We start from the raw sequence: 23357 nt of genomic DNA on the forward strand, positions 1-23357 counted from the left end.
TCGGGAAAATAGATCGGAGTTTGTCCGAAAGGTGCTGTGTTGGCCGATATATATATAAAAAGAGGAGACAAAAAAATCCCGACTTTTCTAGAATGCCATCCGTTCAGAAAGGCCAAAATATTTGACCACATCTCACTGAGATACATACAAACCAAAAAGAAAGAAAACCAGTCAAATCTCATGTCATGTCACGTCACGTCGCATAAACGCATACATTAATGCCTAGGTAGTTAGGCCATGAATTATTCCTAAAACATACACAAAAAGACCCAAGTTCCAAGTAGTCCAGTTTTACACAACCCCCCAGCCAGCCAACCAACCAAGCCCACCCTTTCCATAATTATACAGACCAATTTGGCTCATTTCTCCTCATGACCAGTCTCCAATAATAAATCATCAAAAAGCCAAAAGAAAAAGGAAGGGTTTAAAAGAAAAGTTAATGAGAATCCAGTCGCACAGACGACGACCAAGAAGAATAGCGGGAACGAGAACGAGAACGAGAAGAAGGGAGCAAGGGCACAGCCCGAGCAACTTCGTAGACAGACCAGTCAAGTCAACATTGCTACCAGAGCAATATCAACGAATTCGAATTGTCAGTCTTCTCTCGATCGAGTTCAAGTTGGCCTAGGCGAACTTGCTCCCTTCACTGCCTCCCTCGTCCAAGGAAGACGAAGAGGAGGACTTCTCGAAGCTCTTCTTACCCAGTTTGGCGAAGAGGGACTGGGGCTTTCCGACACTGGATGCGGGAACGGTTTGGTTAGTTCATCTGTTATTATCCATGGGATACCCGCGCTGGTTGGGGATGGGTGTTGGAATAAACATACTTCTTGAATCGCTTCCCCTTTAGATCGCTCAACTTTTTCGTACACGGGCTCATGATGTCGTCGGAGGGCGAGACGTAGGTTCCCTGGCTCCTGCTGGACGGGGAGAATGTGTATCAGTAAACACGCTTTCTCCAAAATATCGAGATCATAAAATGAAAGCAAATGTAAGATAGAGAAGGAGAGAGGAAAGGGTTTTCGTACTGTTCACCACTCGCCAACTTCGCCTGCAGCGCCTGGCGATGATACTCCATCGAGTTGACGTCGGGTTTCAAGTCGCCGTTCTGACCATTCGAGGACTGCAGGCGGGTGTTTGTCGAACGGTCCGCGAGGGGCTGAGTCTGCGCGATTATGGTTGCGTCCATTGTACTGTAGGGTTGAGGTTGTTATATATTTTTTTTTCAGCGACAAGCGTCTTGATGAGCGCCTTTGCAGGACTAAGGCAGGAACCAGTTGTTTTCTGTTGGATCGTCTTGCAGTGTAGTATCTGAGTATGGTAGTGAAGTAGAGTCTGTGTCTGTAGAAGAATTCTGACAGCTCAACAGGCGAAAGTTGTTAAGTTGAAGAGCAGACAAAAAAAATGTTGCATGTGGAGTATGTTTTATCGGATAAGCCAGGAACCCCAAACAAGGCTGATTGTTGGCATGGCAACGGAGAATGTGGAGGACGGCATCCCGATCTTCTTGGTAACGGCACAACATGGCATTCCCCCTGAGAACGGTGAGTCATACTCGGCGGCCTTTCTGTTTACGGCATGATGTCAATAAGGCTGTTGTTGATCCTGCTGATCTTGTTGATGTAGGGGCCGTAACGTTGCAGATCATCCTGGATCCTGGTTGTTTTCTGCTTATAATACACTATCCATTTAGCACTACTATGATACATTATGTTTACATAGTAAGTTTACAGGTTTACGTCGTACAGATGCCTAGATAAACATAAGAAAGTAGTAGGCCGGGTCATATTTCGGTTCGGAAGTGGACGTGACGTGGTAAGGGCGTGGTCGTTTCTGTGTCACCCCACTGGACCAACGTATGTGGCTGGGATGCATTGGAATGGTGAGAGCTGGCGGAACTCTCGTACCGTGAAGTCACACCCCGGAGACTTCAACATTGTTGCCTGGGTCAGTTCCCGGCTGCCTCGCGCTATAGTAATAACGCAGTGATTTCGGGTTTGTAGGTCGTTCGGCAGTTCTAGATCCCTGCCACCGGCCGGCATAGCCCGCAGTCATGCATTCCCAATCAGCCGGCTAAGAATGGCTCAGCCTGCCACCCTGCGCTAAATCAACCGTGAGACGGCTGCAGTTGGGAACGTTGAGTCAATTTCGAAGATCCTCCCCATCCAATCGCTGGTGGCACAGGGGACGCTTGGCTATCTATTCAGGCCGTGTCAAAGTCAAGTAAATAAACCCAGATCTGGACCCGACAATAAAGTATCCATAGTAACGCCAAACAGTCTCAAAGCACAATAATGCTATCGGATCTCGTAATGCATGAAGGCCCGTCACGTCTAAGATGCATCGGCCCGAGAAATATCCGTCGGTTTCAACGGCCGCGGTGACTCCACTATCTCATCCTGGTCAACCTCGTCGCTATGTCCGCTTAGTGTAGGGGGACTGCTCCCCGGCCGGAAATGTGGTGGTTCGGGCGTAGGAAGCCGAGTTGATTCTGGACTTGAAGAGTCTTCCTTCTCTTCGTCTGAATGGGAAGGGCTCGCCACTTCGGAAGAGGGCGTGGGTGGAGAATAGGCAATCGTCGGGCTTGTAGGCCCGTCCTGAGAGTCTTCAGAATCATTCCTCCTATGACCCATCTGTTCACGGTACGACGTCGCTCTGGTCGCATTTGGACTGCTTGACGGCGACCCGAAAATCGGCGACGAGGATCGCAAGCTCTGAGATCGTGAGACCATGCTTTGGACTCTGGGAAACTCGATATATGTCCCCACGGAACTGCGCGTAAAAAGGACAAGGCCGAAACAAACAATAACAAAGACGCTTTGTATGACAGATACACGCTTCTGGAAAACGAGCTCATCTGCTAATATTCCCAGCTGTGCGGTCATCGAATATAGTTCCTTATGATACTGGATACGCTGATGCTCAAACTCCATAGCAACAGACTTCCAAACGTGATCGTACTGCTCGCGGAACTCTCTTAGCTCGTTGAGCACGGTAGTGTTGAGGTTCTCTAAAAACGTCGTAGTTTTCGCCAACTGCCGCTTTTCGACCTTGTTGAAGGCATCGCGAAGAATACGCGACTGTTCTTCAATATAGAGCAGCGAGAGGGTCGAGTTCGACTCCAACATCTGTAGCCGCTTGTTGACAGATTTGAAAAAGGACTCTTGCGTAGTGGGATTCGGGGACGGCGGCTGTGCTGTCGTAGCCTTCACCGGCTCCGATGAACCAGTGTATTCTTCCCTTATAGTCGTCGTGGTAGACCTAATTTCTGTCTCTGGATGTGTCTTCTGTTCGCTCGTCTCTCCACCCGTTGACGCGGTCATGGAGGCTATGATATTAATTCCCGAGGATTCAACCCTCCTCTGAGTATCGTCTGCCTTTGCTGATGGATCCTCCGCAGTAGAGGGGCTAGACGAAGAATCAACCATGGTGTCGGTTGTGTTAAGCGTGGCAGGACGTGTCTGCACCGGTCGAACAGAGCCATCAGTCCCAGGAGCAAGGGGCGGCCCCTCATCAATGGTACATATATCGACGACCGGCATGGGCCCGCGTAGCAAAGCTTCTTCAGCTTCTGTTCTGTTCACAGGTGTAATATCTTGAGCCTGCGAAGCTTGTGTGCGTGTATCATCAGTCGTATTCGTATAGGACACCACGGGGGGCTCGACCACTGCTGTAGCGTTGGCAGTTTGCTCCGCGTATGCATCAACAGCCATTTCAGCAGGTTCAATTACCTCCTCGCTTACATCGTCCTCCACTCGGCCGGTTTCTCCATCGTTCTTATACTCCTCCATCATGGTGGTTCCGTGCACCCTGACGAGACTCACAGGACAGTAGAACTCGTTTCCATAGTGAGTCAGAAACTCAATCTTCAAGTACCGAGCCCATATGAGGGGATTCTCAACCGCGAAGGCCTGGACCTCCCGCGTATTCCTGGCTTCAAAGACCCCCAACTCCTTCCACTTATCGGGTTTGGCTGGGTAACGGTCCGAGACGCTGACCCTGAAGGTGCGGAATATAGAGCTGAAGAACTCGTAGTTTGCGAGGACGATGGTATCGACAAGAATGTCATCGCAGAGTTCGAGTATGAGGAATTTATCTTTGGCACGGCATTCATTGAGCATGTAGCTGTCCTTGTTCTCAATCAGGACGGACGAGGACCCCGTGCACTGCGGGTTGGTCTTGAGCACAGTGGCAGCGCAGTCGAAAGAGGCGTAATTAAACCGTTCCTTGCACGTTGTTCCAGCATCTTTCCTCCTGGCCAACCCTCTTCGTGAGACACCTTCGAATGGACCTTCCTCAACAGCTCCCTCATTCCTATCGCTCCCAACTACTTCCCCATCGGAAGACATTCCGGCCCCCCATGAGGTGGGCTTCGTTTTCTCTGGTGCCTCCGCCCCAAACCCGCTAAACTCCAGCTCGATTTCTGCATCCTCTCCCAGCGAGTCGAGGGCATTGTTAATCCCTGTCGGTCTTCTCCGAGCTTCCCTCGTTGTGCCAGTGCCCTGTCTATTTCCGCCAATATTCTCAGCAGATTGACCTACCTTGGCCAGGTTCTGCTTCTTCCAGTCCTCGAAGGAGAGAAAGTTCGCGTTATCTAGAGGGGAGTCGGTATCGAGCTCTTGGTCTGTTCCGGAACTCGTCGAAGTCGGTCCAGCGGAGCTGACGGGGGAAGTGGTCGGTTCAGATGTCCTTGTGCTTCTCATACCACCCTGCTCTGCGTGCCCATCTGGCAGAGCCTTGCCTCTCCCCCATCGGGTCTCCAGACATATCGCTAGCGGGAAATACTCTGCTTGTATGAGCTCTCTCCAGTTTGTCGAGGGGCATGTCAGAGGCAGGACGTTCTCTTTACCAGTCTGCTGTCCGTGTTCGGTGGACGGTACATCAGACGTAGTCACCGCATCTGAATATGCAAGCCCAACCAGCACCACCAGTATCAGCAGCGCCAAACGAATCAAGTATATCTCCGCCAAGGTCGAAATCGACATTTTGTGCCCGCGTATTATCGTAAGGGGGTATAGCGCTCTACCTATCACACTCTAACTCGTTTCGAGAATCCGTGGATAGCAGCTTCGGTTGCGTTTGTAAACGATATCGTGCCAAAGAGAGTGCGGCGGATGGCTAAACAGTAACTTTCAACACTCGAAAATGGGCGTCCCATTATTTTCTTTTGAAGGACGAAGGATAAGGCACAGCGCATTTGCCGTGTCGCTCAACGAGAGCTCGCGGGAACGGCAGCTCAAATCACCATCCTCCGTAGCAGTCCAGCACAATATGTTTCAATGTTCGGCCTGCAAAGTTTTTTGGGTGAGGGATCGCCGTTATAGTTCGTCAACAAGAGGCGGTCAAGTCTCTTCGAGTCTTTTCGTCGTAGCTTCGTCTCTTAGTCTTATCGCGTTTCTGCGGAACGGGCGAGACGGACACCGGTCTGCTCTTCCCAGCCTGATAATAACCGACAAGGGCAAAGATACAGTTGGAAGACTGGATGTCAGGATAACCTCGTATTAATATTGCTCAAGGTCAGAAAAGGTCTTCGGTTGAAGGGCTTGCTACTAAGCTGGCCGTTTCCACTTTCTACACGTCAAGCCGCGCCAGGGCCAGGTCTCCTGACCGCCCGCGCTCACCGCCCAACGAACATGGAAACTGACTCGTTTAGTCTGAAAGTACGGAGTACCTACGAAACAAAAGCTTGTAGATATGTGGAGATTCCTCGTCTTCTTAGGAGAAAAGCTAATATTGGCTATTTGTTCATCGCTTTTTCCATCTTTCCGCTTTTAGACCCCCGGATCTACCGTCCAAGCTAGCTACAGTACAGGCCCTTCCATTCCAGTCCAGCCCAGTAAGCAGATTGTCCTTCAATGGTAGATCGAATGAATGGAGAGTTCCAAAACAAGGATTGTCCTTCCCAGCTAACCCCCAAACTTTCCCCTTCCACTTCTCAATCTAGCGAAAAATGATGAAAAGTGGCTGGCAGCGAAAACCGCTACCACAGGCCTTTTTTTTTTCCTTTTTCCCTTTGGCAATGTGAAAAGGAACCTCACTTCTTTCCCCCGGTGGCATGCTGCATGCTGTCATGTTGCGGAAACAAAAAGAAACAATTCCCCTAAAAAGGGGAAAATAAAAACATTAAACGCCACTCCCCTCAGGTATTCATGTGGATGTGCCCCCATTTAGTCCTCTCCCTCGCTTCACCTTGCTGTGCCATGTTGATAGAAAGAAGTTGTAATGTACAAAGAGACAATCGCTTTACGCATCCGCCTCCCATGCATAGGGTAATACAGAAAATTGATAGGGTGATGGAAATTTAGTAGCTTTGAGAAAATGTCAAGAGGGCAATGCATGCAAGCCGAGTAGAACGAGTCCAGTCATCAGAATAGTGAAGTAACAGCAAAAAAAGTCATAGGTTTTTCACCAATCGAATTAGGCAAACAAACAATAGAAGCAGCAGCCATCCAGAACAGAAAGAGGCGGGAAAATCAACAGAAAAAAAAAAGGAATAAGAAGAAGTGGGGAAGCTAGAATTACAGGTGGAGGTCGTGCCAGCCGCCTACCAGATCAAGGTCTTCGTCGACACTTCCATCGTAGCCGCTGGAAGAATATTTGTTAGCCTTCTTGGGCTTTATTGTCTCGAAGGCATCGCGACGCCAGTCCTTGTCCAGGAAGGGGCGGCGGTGACGGTCGTTGCCTGCCAACACGTCCTTTTTGTCCCAGTTCCCATGGTCGAACCCTTGGGATCCAAGACCCCATTCTCGTCTCCAGCTCATCATCATACTCTGTTGCTTCGACAAGCCAGATCTCTCCTCCTTTGGCTGATAGTTCCTCCTCTTGTTGCCCAACGCAATCCACTTGTCAAGATTAGATTTCTTGGGCGGCGAGTAACGAACAGTTCGGAAGCGGCTGTTACGAGTAGGAGCATCATTCTCTGAATCAAGTGATTTCGGAGAGGAATGGATAGATTCAGGACTAGAAACATCCTTCGGGCTCTGAGAACGTGCATTGACCAAAGAAGACGTCTTCTGCTCGCAGAGGCCAGTGGGTCGGGAAGGTAGCTCCGCGTCCTTGCTCTCTTGACTCCAGCTGCGAGCGTTTTGCTCACGGCGCTGCTGCAAGGCGAGATCCTCGTTCTCCGACTCCTCTTCATCCCAAAGGTCGCTCCAGCTCTTCGAAATTGCGTCATGTTTGTTCTTGCCAAAGACCATGGACATCGACGGCAATGGCTTGACAGCGTGGCTGGGAAGGGATCCGGTAATCGGAACCGGATCCGAAGAAGGCGGGTAATGATAGTCACGCTGACGGATGGTCATAGACTTAAAAGATTCACCAAGAGCGGAATCCAAGACAGACGCCATCGATGGAGTCTGTGGGTGAATTGAGTACCAGGAGGTGCCAGCAGTCTCCGAAGCGGGGAAAAGATCTTCAGAGTAGCTGTCGTTGTCAGGGATGGCAGACAGTTGACGAATGGCCTGCGGCGGGCTCGACTGCAACGCCTTGGCCCACGGGAAAGAGTCACCCTGGTTGACCTGCGGGCTTTGAAGAGAAGGCGTCCGCAGAGGTTCACGGTTGGCACTGGCGGGAACCACATCTCGGTCCTCGGTGCAGAACTCATCCAAGGTCTCCTCGTCGGTCGTGAAGCAAACGGTTCGCAAAATAGCATCACGAACACCGGACAGAGAACGCTTCTCGGGATCAAGAGCCAATGCATTTCTCAAAATCTCGAAGGTATCCTGAGACATGTTTGGGAAAACATCGAAGAGAGACTGGCGATCACGAACGTAGTCCGCAAAGAGGACATCGGACTCCGTGGGCGTGACGAAAGGGTTCCGTGCGAACAGAATGTTAAGCAGGCAAATACCGATAGACCAGACATCAGCCTTGGCAGGAGAGTAACCAGTGGTGGTAGGCTCGTATTGCTCCGGGGCCATATAGCGGTCGCTCCCGACACAAGCCTCGTGGCACCAAGGGCTGCGGGTAGCAAGGCCAAAATCTCCAAGTTTCATAGATCCGTCCTGAGTCAAGAAGATGTTCTCTGGCTTGATATCCCGGTGGTAAAGGCCATTGGAGTGCATAAACTCAACAGCGCTGATGAGCTGCAGCATGAAGTCACGCACGTGCTCCGTTTCAAGTGGACCACGGTTGAGTCTGATGGCCTCATAGAGGTCACCCATCGCGCAGTACTCCAGGACCAGGTAAATATGAGCGCTAGTCTCAAACGAATGGATCAGGTTGACGATGTTTGGATGATACCCGAGGCGTCTGTGGCACTCAAGTTCCTCGGATCGGTCATCGACGGCCAAGGAGGTAGAGTTTGCGTCCGAAGAGGATGCCTTTGTCAGGCATTTGATGGCGACATCCTCTCCAGTTTTGGTATCTTTCGCAAGAAAGACCATCCCAAAGGAGCCATGGTTGAGGGGGGCCACTGTCAGGAAACGCCCATCCAGGAGCTGTCCCTCGACAAACTTGTCCTTCAAGCAATCCATGCTTGCAGGTAGGGCTCAAACCGCTGGTGAACCGACCCGATCAATGGATAAAGATCAGAAGATTAAAGATCGTCGAGTATAGGCTGCCCAATGGAGAATCCTATCGACGATAACCCGCGAGTTCGTGGAAAAAAAAAGAAAAGATTATGGACAGGTAAAAAATCAATAACAAAGACCAGCTGGACCAATGCAGCCAAGGCAATATGATGTGTGCAAGGATAATAATAGCTCGGGTCCGGAACCACAACTGTTCGGCTAGCCGCCAAAGACCAAAGAGAATAGAAAACTCAACAAACTCCGGATCGTTGGTTCAGAGACTCATATAAATACCGCAAAATGAGGATAATGTCGACAAAGGAAATCAATCGGTCGGCCGGGATGGCGATGGGCGCGGTACTAGTAGCCGCAGAGTAACGACGGTAGGAAAATTATAAAGAGCGTTATAGTTTCATCGGCATGTGTTTGAAAATAATGGACAAGGCGACAGCCAAGTGAGAAGAAAAATAATGACGGAAAAAGAGCGCGTCGAGGAGATCAAGTGATAATCGACGGCAGGTGGATAAGAGAAAACGTAAGCGGCTCAAGGAGTCGAGATGCAATCGCTGCGTAAGATCGTGACGGTGATTGAAAGATGGTAGCCTCGCGAGCTATATTGGCCTTCGAACACCTGGTTAGAAGGAAAAGTGGTCGTGACTCAGCGTAGGTAGGAGATGTGGTACGTTGGCAAGACGCTGAAGGAGTACAGGTTATATCCTCGGGGTACGGAAGCCGTAGGCAGGAGGCAGGACGGACGTTCGAAGCCTCAAGCGTACTGCAATAGACTGGACTGGTCTTGTTTATGTTGACGTCTTGATAGTGTTGGTAGATCAACAAATCATCACTGGGTTCGTGCTTCGAAGGTCCAGTCCGAGCAGCGCTTTGAGTCACAGGCAATGGCGTTGTCAACACCCGCAACACGCTCCAGTCACTTGGGACGGAGAGATGCTTTCGCAATGTGTCAAGACGAAAGGTGTTTCAAGCAGCCTTGCCGGTCGAAATTCAGATGAAAACGCTCGAGGTCGCAGCAGCTTAGGAGTTTACCGCGCTGTCCGTTCGGAAACCGAGGAGAGACTCGGGAGGAGAGAGGCGCGAGAGGGGAAAAAAGAGGGGGGGGGGAGATAGGAAGCAGTGCACTCCGAAGGGCAGACAGAATTGAGAACCGTTCTATCGAGTCTTCTGCAAGAGCACTACCATCCTGCGAGATGAGGTGGGTCGACGGAGAGGTGTTGAGATGGGAGTAGGGGGGCGGGCGATGAGTCGAGGAGCAGGAAGTATGTAGGAGACGGAGCAGGAGGCGGGGGGAAGTAGCGAAGAGGAGAAGAGCAGGAGGAGCAACGAAGGAAGAGAATGGGAGTCGGTGAAGGAGGGATGGGACGAGAGGAGGACGAGGAGCAGGCAGGTAAGATAGGATAAGGGAGGGAGAGGGGAGGACGAGTCAGCACGAGAAGGTGCTGGTAAGCTGGGGGAGCAGGCCGGCCCGGGAGGCGAAGGCGGACGAACGAGGGAGAAACAGCCAGTCGTTGCCGCTGACCTCAGCCAATGACGGCTGCAGTGGGGGGGCGGGCTTGGGTTCCAGAGTAACCGTATCAATACCGGATACCGCAGGGCCGCCGCGATCAACGGCCGTTCCTCGTGGTAACGATACGTGGGCGACTACTGAAACGGACAGCTCTACGGCGGGCCACAGTGCCCACCCCGGCAGCCTTACGAGTCACTGCGTTGGGACCTCTGGGCAACTGCGCCATCCCTGAGCAAACTCAAAGTCTAAAAGGAAAGCTGCATGTACTGCATGTACTGCGTACTGTAGGACCACGGGCGCTCAAGGTTTCGAGCTTACAGTATTGCCGAACCTTCGAGAGATTCCCGCGCTGAGTCACCTGTTCCTGTCTGGTCGGAGTGACTAACAATCCTCGAAACATTTTTGCCTATCCATTCCCTATGACTCCATGAGCTCCTCCAGAGTACCACGTACCCGTCCGTGATCGAACGAACCGAAGTCTCACGTGGTCCTCTTCCCAACTTGCCCCGGAGTCTAAACCGGCCCAGACAGGTTATCGCAGAGCCATGAATCCACGCTGTCCCAAGATTGCGGTTCTCCAGCGAATCATGTCCGCGGGTCTTTTTCATTGACCTGGCAGGTTCCGCGCCGTCGCGCAGTTTATGCGGGCATAACTTTTGGCTGTGGTCAGGTCGTCAGTCGAGCTCAAAAAGGCGCAAATGAGATCGCCGTGACTCGCAGGCGATCCAATCTGGAGTCAGGGACTCAGCACGACGATCCATGCTGGTCGAGTCCGACGGCGGCGGGGCCACGGCGGTGGCACCATCCCCCTTCGCTCTGGCGAGTGGCTGCGTGGCCAATCAGGATCCTTACCCAGAATACTATTTTCAGGGTGCATGACGCCAGCGCCCAAAAGAAGCACTTGTCGGCAGTGGAGTGGGTGACACTCTGGAGAAGAGGTGGAGGCGCCGCGGTCACGCTTGAAACCGCAGGCACGCTGGGAGATTATGCGTCTCCTGATGCTCGTCTCGACCCTGCGGAGGACCGCGTTCTGGATACTCTGAAGCTTCGTCCAAGCGACGAACCAGCGCTGGTTATTTCCGCTGCGCAGCGGTGGGGATGCGCTGCAAAACCGGTTGAGTCGTGTCAGTCTCCAGAATGTCCCTCATATGCAGCGCTGCACGGTCGCAGGGCTGTCGTTCTGGATCAATTGCTGCCTTTGCGCGAGAGTTTGGAGGTGGAGCTGTCCTGCTCGCAGACTCTCCTGCGCTCCGTACCTGACGTCGGCGCCGATCTAGGCGGTGAGCGAACTTTTGGAGCTCCTGGCCGTTCTCGGCCTAGCCCCTGCCTGACCGCCTCCATGCTGCGTGGTCGACGCGTTGACGTGGTTGCTCCCCTACTCCAGGTCAACTGTGAGGCTGGATGAAGCATCACGCGATATGATCCTCCGAATGGCCTGAATCGCCCAACTTGCAGCTCCTTGCTGCTCAATTCTGCCGTGTTCGATCCCCTTCTCTGCCCAACCCTCCATGCTATCGCTATCGCTCTTCGAAGATACGATACAGCCCGCTTGTCCTCCGTAGATAAGTCGTAAGTTCCGATAATCGACAATGAGCGGACCTTTTGTTATCAGACCCACCAAGCCGAAGCGATAAGACTACACTGATGATGTACAGTAGTTGCACTGCCTGGATATCCAAGAACCACCCTCTTCACACAGATTAGATCTGTCTCATGGCCGAGGTAATGTATGGGGGATCATCCAGACTGCCAGGTATTTCTGGTTTGTGATCCAATTGCGACGGTTATTTGAGGAGGAAAGAGAGTGCCGAAAAGTCGATGATGCCATGACTTGCTCGAGGACGCCCAGCGATTCGCGCTACGCCACCAGGATTTATCAACAAACAGACATCTCGCTAGAAGCTGTCAGCTGTAGGCTGGGGTACACTAATCTCAACTAGCGCTGCAGGGAATTAATGGATCAATCAACGCTTGCCCCCTTTATCCCGGGTCTTTCACGCTTGTGGTCATACCCCGCCTCTTGGTAATGTCTCTGCTCCAACCTTCCCAGCGACCGCTACGCGATAGGAAGAGCAGCTACCTAAATGTTGGGACCCTGGAATATTTGAAACAGCCGTTGCGACTAAAGCTACCCCAGCCGCTTGGTTATATGAAAGACGTGTTTCGGATGTCAGAATTGTTTCCCTTAGCTACTGCCACTGTCAGAAAATGACGTGAAGACCCTCGACCTAGAATGTCCTGTTCGCTTTCTGGTCTGTACTGAGTTCCACATGGTACTGCGACCACTTGCGCCTCAGCCACCATGTTGTCTTGTTTAGAATTGCACCAGGCGCTTAGTGTCGCCGTGTCTAACCTCGACATTTGGCATTTTCAGTCGATAAGATGATGAACCCAGTGTCTTTTTATTGTCGAGTAAGAATCGAAGTAATCAAGAACCAATCGGAAAACTGAAAAGGACGATCGTTCTTGACTACGTGTTCTATACTCTGGGGAAATCGCGCATTTTCCTTGCTCTGGTCCCGTTGCTACGATCCACGTGTACAGGAGTAACCGTTTATCTTTCTCCACGGCCCTGCGAACGGCCGCTCATCATGGTGCATACGCAGAAACAGGAATACCAGTAGGTCTGTCTGTCTACCTTTTACTTACTGCGCACGTCGAAGGCGATCAGGCAATGTCCATCAACATGTGGAGAAATTCATATTAGTACCTAACCTGTCGAACTATACCAGCCATTGTTCTCGTTTTTATTATCTTCGGCCTTCATTCATCAGGTGCCCTTATGCATGGCCCTCTGTTCTCGTCCTCGTCCACATTCAAGCCACCTCACGTCACGTCACTTCATCGTGCCGCTTCCTACTTGCCTAGGAACTAGGAAGCTAGGACTCAGCATGGATCGTGACTTCATTCAACATTCCAGAACCACCATTATCCGTCTACTTGCATCATCCTGAATGAAGCTCCTGACTCCTTCCAAGCTAACTAATCCTAATCCACCTAGGGCAAATGCCATGCACGGTTCCGAATTATTGCGGGGTACCATGTCACAGGTGTCACAGCCACTCCTTGTTTCAATCTCAGGAGGCGGGTCGGGTTCAGACCAGAAGCAATACACTGGAGAAGGTTGAAACCCGGGCGGATGGAAGGCGATAAGACGGCAGGCAGGGACCGCATTCGAATCGAAGCATTCCCGGCAGCCAGCCAAAGAGATACATGTGGCTTTGGCACCGACACCTACACTAGGCACATATGGAACATATGGGTCCAGGAGGCGGGAATTAATCCGGATAACGCCCATTGCACAAAGACAGTACTCCTAATGTAATAATGGGAGGGGTAAAGGGTCACTGGTCTTCGATGTGGGACCTGTGAGCAGAGAGAGCACGGTAGATCAATGCTGTGCGGAAGTACGGAGAACTGCATCCAACGTGTGAAACGGAGGCACGTAGTGACACTGACACCTGCTGACGGCATACACATAGCGCTAAAATCTAGGTACTTGATCCCAATATGCAGGCATAGGAACGAAAATCATAATGCGTACAGTACATAAACCAGGTTGTAGATTTTATCTTGATTAAGTAAACAGAAGAGGTCCTTGATTTTGGTCACTCCTTGTATCTGTCAATGTAGCGAGCACCGAGCACCTACCTACCTGGCTTATACCCGTAGTTGACAAGCATGCGTGTCAAACACTTAATTCTTTGCCACCTGGGTACAACGGTGTATGTCGAAATGCCCACTGTTCAATCAATTATATTTGCCCACCCCAGGAGTGAGTACTGGGTAAACGAATGGACAAATAGCTTGATTTATATATCCCCTCCGTTGTGTCACCGGGGCCAGTCGGATTAGATTACTCTTTCATTCCCGATGAACTTGAATTTAGGTACCTTTTTCTTCTACGTATTGGTTTGGAGAGCAGGTCATCGGTAGGTAGTAAATTCCTAGAAGGGACCAAGTAGAAGTAGACACAATAAGGGTTTCTTTTTGAGACGGATATGGAGAGAATTGAGCATTGAATAATGGCAACAAACGGTTGTCGGTTAAGACACGTGGTGACTACGACAATGTCGATGGTACAGTACATACCTCTATAGTCTGCAAGTCGGACTTGACGCTACTTTCTGCATCCTTTCCTCTCACATGACTAATACCAGCCGCTTTCCCGACCCGGGAAGGACGGGTCGGAGCAGGAATACGCGAGTTTCGGTCGCGTTCCTGTCCCTGTCACGATACCTGATAAGGCCCTGGCCCTATGACACCTTTAATCAATATCTCCAACAATTGGGCCCAGGCTGCAATACTGGATTCCGAGATAAATCAACGCCTTACTGTATTTGTCGGACGACTGCCAATGCGTGGCCGGTAGGTTTCCTACCTAGGTAATCTTTTGGATCCTGTGGGACTTGAAGCTAACATGAGGATTCCAGAGGTTGTGACCACATCCGTGCGTAGCCAGATTATTATAAGGCCTCTCAGTTGGCACAAATGGATGCCTGGCTACCAGAATATCTTTTTGAATTCCGTAGTTGTGAGCTAGCTTGCTGTAGTCTAATTCTCGATCGTCCCTAGATCCTCATCCTGGGAAAGCCTCACGGATCCCAGACAGCTCGAGCGTGTCCATCACTTTCCATTTCTTGTTCGTCGTGGCTCTTCGAAGACGAAAGGAGCACCATGACAGGTCGGGCTCGATGATATTTCAAAGACGGTTCAACCTGCACCGAACACATGCTTTCAGTCGGCAGTGACGACATTCTAAAATATAATACGGGAGGCGGTACTGACATCCCTCACAACGATGGCTTCCATCAATGCGTCTCCAACGACCGTTGTGGTCGCATTCATGGTGTTCTCGGAGATTCTGAACCATTCTTTGGATGGCGATCTGAGGAGGTGGACCAAGCGCAGGTCCGCGATCTCGAGCAACAACCTCGTGAGCCCGATTCAGTAGTCTGTCTTCATCCCATTGCGCACATTGACATTTCTTCCACTGTACGCCACAGACATAGCAGAACTGAAACCCACAGCGACATCTATGAAGTAAAAGATCAGACAAATTCATTGTGTGAATGTTTCAGGAAATCCTTACGTGATGTGGTTGCAGCCAGTGGTCAGTTCAACGATGTTACGGCATCCAGAACATCGCTGCCACCCTTCTGCTCTGGCCATGCCCAATACCTCATCTGTTTCGTCTGCACACCCACCAGAGTGTGCCGTTCTCTTGCACAGCGTGCACGTCCGCTCGGAACAATTATCGCAAGTTCCTATAAAGGACCGCACTCTGTCCGGCAGAATATATTGAGAACACACGGGATTGGAACAGTAGGTCCTGTATGGGTCGTTTCGCTCAATTGATTTCTCCTCAAAACGCTTTATCAGGTCAGCGCCCAAAAGCCCGATCACTGCGGATAATGGAATTGAAACACGACAACAACGAGGAGGGAAAAGTGATTCGTCGCGTATCGACTCCTCAAACAATCGGATTGCGCAGTCTTGGCAGTATTGATGACGATCAGGGCAAGGAGCCTCAACCATGTCAAAGCACATTTTGATCTCCATGCATGCTACGCACTGTGGTTGACTCTGTTGAAAACTGTTGCTGTTCGCTGCACTCCGTGAGCTTCCAGCGTAAGGGATCTCAATTGCGGTATTTCTCGGACACAGCGAGGACGGGATTGAGTCTTCTCCAATAGTGAGTTCATCGAATGCTCTCAGGGTCTCTTCAATCGAGCCGGTTTTGGTGGCTTCAGATTCGGGATTGGAAACTGGGGGGTTACATCCTCCAAGTTGGAGAGCTATTCTTCGATCATCTAAGGCTCTCTGTTCTTCCTGGTTCGCGATGGTGATGGCAACGCCGTCATCCTGGATTGCTCTAGCAATACTCCTAGCCATCTTGTAGTCGGCAAACATCAAGGCGGACTGTTCGAGCTGGCTATGCCACATTCTGAGCGCTAGTTCTCGATCACTCAACCGGCCCACAGCTTGCTTTCCCTTCAGATTTTCCAGCGCGGTAGCTGCTTCCTCCTTCATTAATTGCAAGACAAGTGTAGTAGTGGCTTCGTCCATCTTAGTTAATTCCTAACAACGCCGAAAAAAAAATTAAGGAAAAACCCGTGGAACTCTAGGGACAATATGCAACATGTTACGAAGAAGGGAAGATGAGGGGCCGAAGGATGAAAGAGCTAAGCTCAGTCACGAGCGAAAAAGAATGACAGAAGTACCTAGATACCTTAGGCAGTCGAATGTGATCCATCACAAATTCACAGCCTTGGGACCACATCCTCCGCCCGGAGTCGATCTATGCCTGCAGTCAGCTGAGCTGGTGAACTACTTTAACTCTATAAGTACCTAATATTCTGTAGCTCGATGGGATTCATGAACCTAGATACAACTCTTTCGAAGTGGGCACTTGCCTAAACGTGTGCGCGGTTATGTGATTAGGTAGTTAGTACATCATACGTCGCCCAAGCTTTTTTTCTCTAAGTCGACCGGAGTGCACAGCACATAAAGCGCGGCAAATCAAGTCCCGTTTGGATTCTGTAAAAAGTAATTTTCTGGCCTGCAGGACGATGTGATCTTCCAAAACCAAGCCAATCGGATAAACTTGCAGAACGGGGCGATTGTTGCGCGAGGAGTTTGTGCAGAGCTAGTTCACTTTTGGTGGGAAGATGATTAGTCCATAGTTCTTGTCGTGTCATCGACCGGTCGCCTTGTTCCGTTTGGGCTGAATTGGAATTTTATTCCTTATACCGTCCATTATAGGAAAAGCCACAAAAGACGAGTGCTTGAAGTGATCGGAAGCCTCTGTTCTGCAGGAAGGCCCGAACTATACATACCTACCTAACTGATGCACTCACCTGATGATGAAATTCAACAACCCTTGTTCTATCAAGATAATGAGAGATCCAGGAGTTTAGATGGATGCATTGCATTGTTTGTGTTGTATTATGTACATGTACCTAGCAGGAGAGAAGCCGCTTGTCTAATACCCAAAATCACAATTTTGGAGAGCCTTATCTGGACAGTCCAGTTGTTGGGGAACATATATTTCTCGGAGTGCTGCGGCTTACCACCAATAAATGAGACATGGCCTCCTCCAAAATATACAGCATAGCAATGCTTTGAAGTGAATGACGATGCACATAGAACCTCTCAGATATGACGACGCTCTTAGCCGAAGAAATTAACTGGCATTTCTACGTTTGTCTCTTGCAATCATCTGATGTATTTCACAGACATCCAAATGAGATGATACTTTATCAGTGTTTCTTTTCTCTTTTAGCGATTAGTTCATGAGAGTGAATGAAGAAAGCGATTCACTAACACTTCTACGTGCGGTGTCGTTGCTTCGGAGATGCCGTTGACCCAACGGTGGTTGGCCGCGAAATGGAGCCGGCCCCGCAACACCCAAAAAAGGAACAAAAGGACTTCCCCCGCGGCCGCCACACTCGCACGTTCAACGACCGCGCAGGGCGACTAGCCGCTGGCATTTGCAGATGATGGCCCTAGAATTTGTGCTTTGATACATTTCCCCCCATTTCCGTAAGCCAAAAAGTCACGTTATTCTTTGCCGAATATGCAATATGAGCAAGCGTCCGTACGACGAGTCTGCGTCTCGTCGTGGCTCGAACCACACTCGATCAACGGAGGCATCGGAACCCGATAACAGTAATAATAATGGCCTTCCTCCAATCAATAAACTCCTGTCTCCAGCCGAAGAACAGGAGAAGCCGGGAGTCCATACTAAGAGACCCAGAAATTTCATTGCGACTGTGGTAATTAGTCCCTTTTTTAGCCCCGAGTCATCATCTCTGCTCCGCAGCCCTTCAAGGTGCCGCTTTTGTTTTACACATAGACAGGAGATAACACTGAGCACATGTAGGCTTGCGAAAACTGTCGGCTGAAGAAGACAAGATGCGACGAGTCCAGGCCAAAATGTGGTCTGTGCAAGTCCCTCGGTCTCGAATGCGTCTACAACGAGCGCAAATTGTCAAAGTTGGTTTGCTCATGACCTGTCCAGTTTCGCTTTTTCTGTGTGCTGATAATGTGCATACAGAAAAGATTCATCATTGAGCATGATCATGAGTACTCTGCATCGGTTGGAGACGAAGCTAGAGAATCTCCCATTGACGATTCAGAGTAACATGCAGCCAGCCACAGGGCATATTCTGCAGGTCCTGGAGGCACTCAAAGACACTGAGGCTCGGGTGCTGAGCAGCACCAGTATGAGAGCCTCTTCGCACACTTTCTCGCAAACTACTACTCCTTCGATGGTAGGACAAAATGACTTTGAAATAATAGAGCACCAGGATTCCACCGATTCAAAAGGGCAAGTCCCGATTTCATTCAGTCAACACGGTGTGATCCTCTGGCCTGGTGCCCGAGCAATTCTTCCTGAACGGCTGCTTGCAGCCCACGAGAGGCTGGGGAAGAGCTATGTAATCGATATTGAGATGAGCCGGCCGCCGCTTCCGATGTATATCCATCCATTCCCTCCGCAAGCCGGGGAACCGTGGTTGGAAGCACTGCCTTTCACTATGATAAAGGGGCTCTCAGATGCCTTTTTCGCAACATTCCACCCATTTACGCCCATTATGGACAAATGCTTTTACTTCTCCTTCACCCTGGGATCGGTGATGGAGAATGGATTCGGCTACACTATTGAAACTTGCCTGGTCCTTAACGTTATGGCATTAGGCTGTCTTGCTATTCAAGCTCACCAGGAAGGGAACTATCCTCTGCCAGGCTCTCGTAGCCTGCAGTTCGAGCCTCCGGAGTGGATGAGTGTGATCCAAGAAGAGCCACCTGGATTACGCTTCTTCAACGAGGCACGAAAACGCATTGGCTTTCTGATCTGCGACAACGATCTGCAAAGTTGCCAATTCTACCTTCTATCAGCGTAAGTCCACCGTTGTCCTGGCCACTTAATGTGCAGAAATAATCCTGACTCTTTCGCAGTGTCTACTATACCCAAATAATCCGTCCAATGGATTCATGGGCGATGATTAACCGAGCAGCTGCCTGCTGCCTTTCAATGCTTACCAAGTAGTTATCCCCCTGTCCACAACATCGTCTGATCACAACTGACGATGATTGCAGCCACGAAATCAATTTTGACGAATGGGAAGGTGACATGAAATCTCGGGTGTTCTGGAACTCCCTGATGTACGAGACTATCCTCGTGCAGGAGCTGCATTTAGCTCCCAGTGGTCTTTCCCGCCTCGAGGATTATGTGCCAATCCCGAAATTTATCAACTTCAACTTAGCAGGTCTTCCAGCCTCTAGGCTCATTCCCTCGGACCAGCAAGACGATTCTTTCTTTCAGTATCACTTTCTCGCTCAGGTAGCTCATCGAATTATCTTGACTCGAATCCGACACAGCCTATACTTCTACTGTGAGTCCCACGTCTCCTTTCAATGTATCGTCTGATGTCTGTGTACTTGGTACTAACTTGTATCTCGTGTAGCCGAGTCGGGAACATTCCCCCTTCCAGCGGTCAACGCGGAATTGCACCATCAACTCGAACAGTGGCGTATCAATCTCCCGCCGGCCCTTCAATTCTCTGACTACCCAAGCACGACTCCAGAAAGCACCACGTCACCGATAGCCGTTCCACATCTTTCAGTGGATCCACGCAGCCCCGTCTCTCCCGCCATAGCCGTCGCGGAAGCGATGCTCCGCGGCAGGTACATGATTGCCAAGTTTCACATCGGCCGTCCGTACCTGTACAAGGCGCTACGTGTACCTGAATCTCTCACAAACGATGACCTGGAGCAGGTCAAGAGCGGGTTGCAGAATGCGATGGACTGGCCAATCGTGAAAGGTGCCTTCCGCGTAATGAAGAGCTGCATCCCGATCAAGTTTGCATTTTGTTCTCAGTAAGGCGATACCCCTCTCGTCTGTTTTCTACATACCATATTCGTTGTCACCCCATGCATAGATTAGTTACGTGGGAATTGGGTTCTAACAACACATGTTTTGTTTAAAAGGTTCTTCGGCCAAATCCTCATCTTCCACTGCATCTCAAACTCGCCAAACCCACGACTACGGCAGACGCTCCCCCTCGGCTGGGAGCGCTGGCGCGACGATATGATTCTATTCCTGGAAGATTGTGCTCCATACAGCCCCTCTATCGCCAAGGATCTAGAGCTATTGCGACTGCTGTAATATCCTTTTTCTTTTTATATCTATATCCCTTATTATTTTTCTTGCTCCACGTATACTGCCTTTTTTTCTGTCATTTCTCGGGCTCGGAGTAAGTACGGCGCTTTCAATATATATTGCTGCCTGTTATCGTACTTCAAATTATCCGCCGGAGTTTGCTTTTTTCGTTCCTTTCCTTAATTTCCCGCGGCGTTCTATTTTTGGGACTTGTGGTATCCACACGTGATTAAGTGGGACCTTTTCTTGGTATATATTATCCTGAAACAAAGCGAACAGCACATGTTAAGGGGTAACGAAAGGGGGAGTCGAATCATCTTTGGACAAATATTCTGTATTGTGTTTATGTATCAGAACTGAGAAATGATTATTATGAGGATTATTATTGAAATGGGAAGGAAACTTGGAGCTTTGTGCTTCGCCACCGTTAGATTTATACTCTGTACTTTTTCTGTCCCCCTCGTTCGTCATAATTCTCCGTATTATGTACAATCTATAAAGGACACACATATATAGATTGCAACAAAGATAGTTTTCTGATTGTACACAGTACCTAAATAGACCCGAGATGTTAGATAAACTGGAAAAGGAAAGTACAATCTGATCAGTGAAGGTACTAGATACCTACATACATAGCCCAGGGCGAAAAAAATACTTAGTAAACAGCTTTATCTTATTGCTGATTAATGGAAGACATCTGTGCAGAGGCGGCACCCATCTCACTTGCACTTGCAGGGACACAATCTCCCAATAATTCGTACACAGAGTTCACCGGTAACTCGTACACCCCTGGGGAGTATCGTGCAACAAGGCTTTCTCCTTCAGTGACTGTGTTTACAACTCTGTCTGTTGACGCTTGCAATCCTGTTATCCACTGTTGATATCTTGCGTTCTCGACGGGGTCCACCTGATAGAACTGCCGGTCTTGCGGCAGGGAATTGATTGACTGAGGTACTGCCCCGGAATTATTAGATTCTGCCCTTGCACGAACTGGCCAGAGCAGCGCTCTAAAGGCGTGTTTTGCGATTGGCTTCGCCGAAGGAGGCGAATTAGCTGCTTTTGAAGCCGTGACAGGAGCTGCTGGTGCGACAGACTGCTGCGATGCAGGCTCGACTCCCGTCGTTGACTCCTTTCGAGCAAAAAAGCCAAATCCACGGGATGGGTCAGAGTATTGTTTTAGAGTAGCGGTTCTCGACAAGTCCTTGAGATCAGGGGGTGCCCGGTCTACAGGACCGCTCTTGCCGCGTTCTGAACCACGGGTATACCGATTAGACGCCAATACTCCGTACTGCCGTGAAACTTTGTGTGAAAGCGGGGTGAGTTATATTACTGCGCTCGCGAATTGCAGAAGAATGATAATAGCTTACCTGTACTTTGCTGCTCATCCGAAATCAGAGACCGAGGGAATCCGCTGATTGGAAAACAATCGTCTTACCAAAGGACAAGAAAATCTCGGTTTGAGAAAGCTTGCTCGTGACTGTGACTGTCATTCGGTTCATATCGAAGTAAAATTCCTTGATCATCCCATTAACCACGTCAGACGTCGAGGAGACAGAACTTATTGTCCTTTCCTCTCTATACTTTTCAGTAACAAGGTGAGATCTCCATTTTCCAATATTTTGTTCTTGAGAAATTTTCCCAGCTCCTGAATTTCCAGGGATGGTTGGGGAAGGCGGCAACAGATTCGCCCTATTCTGCGTGAGCGTGTTTCAAAACCTAACTTGACTCCTACACTAACCTTCTGCTTCGAACCCACCGTCGGTCTTTTCAGAAATCGGCGTCAAAAGCTGAAAATAGAACGTGCTGGCAATCAGTTGTAGCGCTAACTTTTTGATTCTCTCGTCATGCTTCAAGATACTTTGTACTTTGGCTTGCAGAGGAATCATCTCGCCGGTCTCATCCAGTGTCGGCACTTTGCCTGTCAGCTTAGGATTGATGCGGATGTACCGTGAGGAATAGGTTGATTCCGGTAGATGGGACAAATACTCGTTCCAAGCGTTTTCGCAGTCGAGAGACGTCACCATGTGGTTCTTGAGGATGTTGAATAGCGTCACACCATGTGACATTATCCCCCTCTGCTCAGCTCTCATTCGTTCGGATTCAGCTCTGCGTAATTGTGTCGAGAAAGAAGTCCCAAGAGACAGGACAATATCTGGATATTCAATGTCTGGCCAGATGAGTTTCCTCTCCGCTTCCGCAATTCGAATCGGGTTATTGTGATAAACAGCCCCATCAACGCAAGTCTTCTGGGGTGGTTCATGATGAAACGATCTGAAGGACCTAGGTGCAGCAGATGTTGCTCGGGCACTATGACTGGTCAGAAACAGCGATTATGGAAGGACAATTATCTTACGCCTCCCAGATTTTCAATTCATGTGTCACGCGTTCTGGTCGCTGGAAGCGATATTGACCTAAATTCTAAGTCTCATGTGCCAATTAATGATGCTCTAAGAACATACCTGACCGCTGATTAGATATGGGCCTGTTGTAATTTGCAAGCACAGATGTCTTCTTCCCTGCGAGGGATGTTGCTGTTACGGCAACCTTTACAGAGGACGCAACCGACCCAGTCTCTCGTTTACCGCCGAAATACATATCATCAGAAAAAGCGCCCATGAGAGCTGTCTCCAAGGAGGTTGTTTCGTATTTGGAATGATGATAATTTTCAACGAGAAAGCTGATCCAGCGGTAGGTTGCTCCCAACGTCGGGTAAATGCCTTGTGACATAGGGCTTCAAAACGTTCAATGCACTCCTCGACAGTCCAGTTCATGCCCCTAGTCCCAGTGCGATCAGACCACCGGTACTACACCTCATCAGCGCATGAAAACCCATACAAAAAAAGACAACGAATCTAACCTAATTCCGACCATCAGGTCGAAGAAGCATTGAATCGGCAGTCGACCTCCCATGGCCCTTTCGATTTGACGAAGTATCTCTAGTTCGACGATACCTCGTATTCCTCCACTGGAGCAGTCATCAGTAATATGCAGCAAAGGTAATTGGTCGGGCAATACCCATCGAGAGTTAGAATTCCGACTCCTGCAGACTTAGGTTTGAGGTAGATCTTCGATGGCGCAGAACGACACGCTTCGCCGCTTCCAATAGGGCAATCGTACATCTCAATCTCGGAAGGACCCTGTAAGCAGCCGTAGACTTTCACGC

General features: G+C 49.8%; 10 protein-coding genes across 10 annotated transcripts; 3 read left to right on the forward strand and 7 right to left on the reverse strand.

Moving 5' to 3' along the window:
* Window positions 1-396: 396 nt before the first annotated feature.
* VTN00DRAFT_6238 (uncharacterized protein) lies at window positions 397-1186 on the reverse strand (the record flags this gene model as incomplete). The annotated part of the gene is made up of 4 exons (XM_069432852.1): window positions 397-562; window positions 635-736; window positions 825-914; window positions 1026-1186. The coding sequence occupies 4 exons, from the start codon at window positions 1184-1186 to the stop codon at window positions 397-399; spliced, it is 519 nt and encodes a 172-aa protein (XP_069288670.1).
* A 1144-nt stretch (window positions 1187-2330) lies between these two features.
* On the reverse strand, window positions 2331-4982 carry VTN00DRAFT_6239 (uncharacterized protein; the record flags this gene model as incomplete). Its single annotated transcript, XM_069432853.1, has 1 exon — window positions 2331-4982. One exon carries the CDS (start codon window positions 4980-4982, stop codon window positions 2331-2333), a length of 2652 nt encoding a protein of 883 aa, XP_069288671.1.
* Window positions 4983-5742: 760 nt separating this feature from the next.
* On the reverse strand, window positions 5743-6069 carry VTN00DRAFT_6240 (uncharacterized protein; the record flags this gene model as incomplete). Its single annotated transcript, XM_069432855.1, has 2 exons — window positions 5743-5937; window positions 6031-6069. The coding sequence occupies 2 exons, from the start codon at window positions 6067-6069 to the stop codon at window positions 5743-5745; spliced, it is 234 nt and encodes a 77-aa protein (XP_069288672.1).
* Window positions 6070-6146: 77 nt separating this feature from the next.
* VTN00DRAFT_6241 (uncharacterized protein) lies at window positions 6147-6513 on the forward strand (the record flags this gene model as incomplete). The annotated part of the gene is made up of 2 exons (XM_069432856.1): window positions 6147-6287; window positions 6349-6513. The coding sequence occupies 2 exons, from the start codon at window positions 6147-6149 to the stop codon at window positions 6511-6513; spliced, it is 306 nt and encodes a 101-aa protein (XP_069288673.1).
* Window positions 6514-6515: 2 nt separating this feature from the next.
* VTN00DRAFT_6242 (uncharacterized protein) lies at window positions 6516-8471 on the reverse strand (the record flags this gene model as incomplete). The annotated part of the gene is made up of 1 exon (XM_069432857.1): window positions 6516-8471. The coding sequence occupies one exon, from the start codon at window positions 8469-8471 to the stop codon at window positions 6516-6518; it is 1956 nt and encodes a 651-aa protein (XP_069288674.1).
* A 534-nt stretch (window positions 8472-9005) lies between these two features.
* On the reverse strand, window positions 9006-11370 carry VTN00DRAFT_6243 (uncharacterized protein; the record flags this gene model as incomplete). Its single annotated transcript, XM_069432858.1, has 8 exons — window positions 9006-9438; window positions 9702-9961; window positions 10042-10166; window positions 10348-10397; window positions 10483-10585; window positions 10642-10689; window positions 10882-11132; window positions 11291-11370. The coding sequence occupies 8 exons, from the start codon at window positions 11368-11370 to the stop codon at window positions 9006-9008; spliced, it is 1350 nt and encodes a 449-aa protein (XP_069288675.1).
* A 2805-nt stretch (window positions 11371-14175) lies between these two features.
* On the forward strand, window positions 14176-14727 carry VTN00DRAFT_6244 (uncharacterized protein; the record flags this gene model as incomplete). Its single annotated transcript, XM_069432859.1, has 2 exons — window positions 14176-14397; window positions 14605-14727. The coding sequence occupies 2 exons, from the start codon at window positions 14176-14178 to the stop codon at window positions 14725-14727; spliced, it is 345 nt and encodes a 114-aa protein (XP_069288676.1).
* Window positions 14728-14731: 4 nt separating this feature from the next.
* On the reverse strand, window positions 14732-16098 carry VTN00DRAFT_6245 (uncharacterized protein; the record flags this gene model as incomplete). The annotated part of the gene is made up of 2 exons (XM_069432860.1): window positions 14732-15065; window positions 15122-16098. The coding sequence occupies 2 exons, from the start codon at window positions 16096-16098 to the stop codon at window positions 14732-14734; spliced, it is 1311 nt and encodes a 436-aa protein (XP_069288677.1).
* Window positions 16099-17615: 1517 nt separating this feature from the next.
* Window positions 17616-20200, forward strand: VTN00DRAFT_6246 (uncharacterized protein; the record flags this gene model as incomplete). The annotated part of the gene is made up of 7 exons (XM_069432861.1): window positions 17616-17807; window positions 17915-18027; window positions 18089-18931; window positions 18991-19077; window positions 19132-19427; window positions 19500-19911; window positions 20023-20200. The coding sequence occupies 7 exons, from the start codon at window positions 17616-17618 to the stop codon at window positions 20198-20200; spliced, it is 2121 nt and encodes a 706-aa protein (XP_069288678.1).
* Window positions 20201-20867: 667 nt separating this feature from the next.
* VTN00DRAFT_6247 (uncharacterized protein) lies at window positions 20868-22260 on the reverse strand (the record flags this gene model as incomplete). Its single annotated transcript, XM_069432862.1, has 2 exons — window positions 20868-21493; window positions 21933-22260. The coding sequence occupies 2 exons, from the start codon at window positions 22258-22260 to the stop codon at window positions 20868-20870; spliced, it is 954 nt and encodes a 317-aa protein (XP_069288679.1).
* Between the last annotated feature and the right edge of the window lie 1097 nt (window positions 22261-23357).

This window comes from Thermoascus crustaceus (assembly GCF_041956765.1).
Source record: "Thermoascus crustaceus strain CBS 181.67 unplaced genomic scaffold VTN00scaffold_3, whole genome shotgun sequence".
In the NCBI taxonomy this organism is placed as follows: domain Eukaryota; kingdom Fungi; phylum Ascomycota; class Eurotiomycetes; order Eurotiales; family Thermoascaceae; genus Thermoascus; species Thermoascus crustaceus.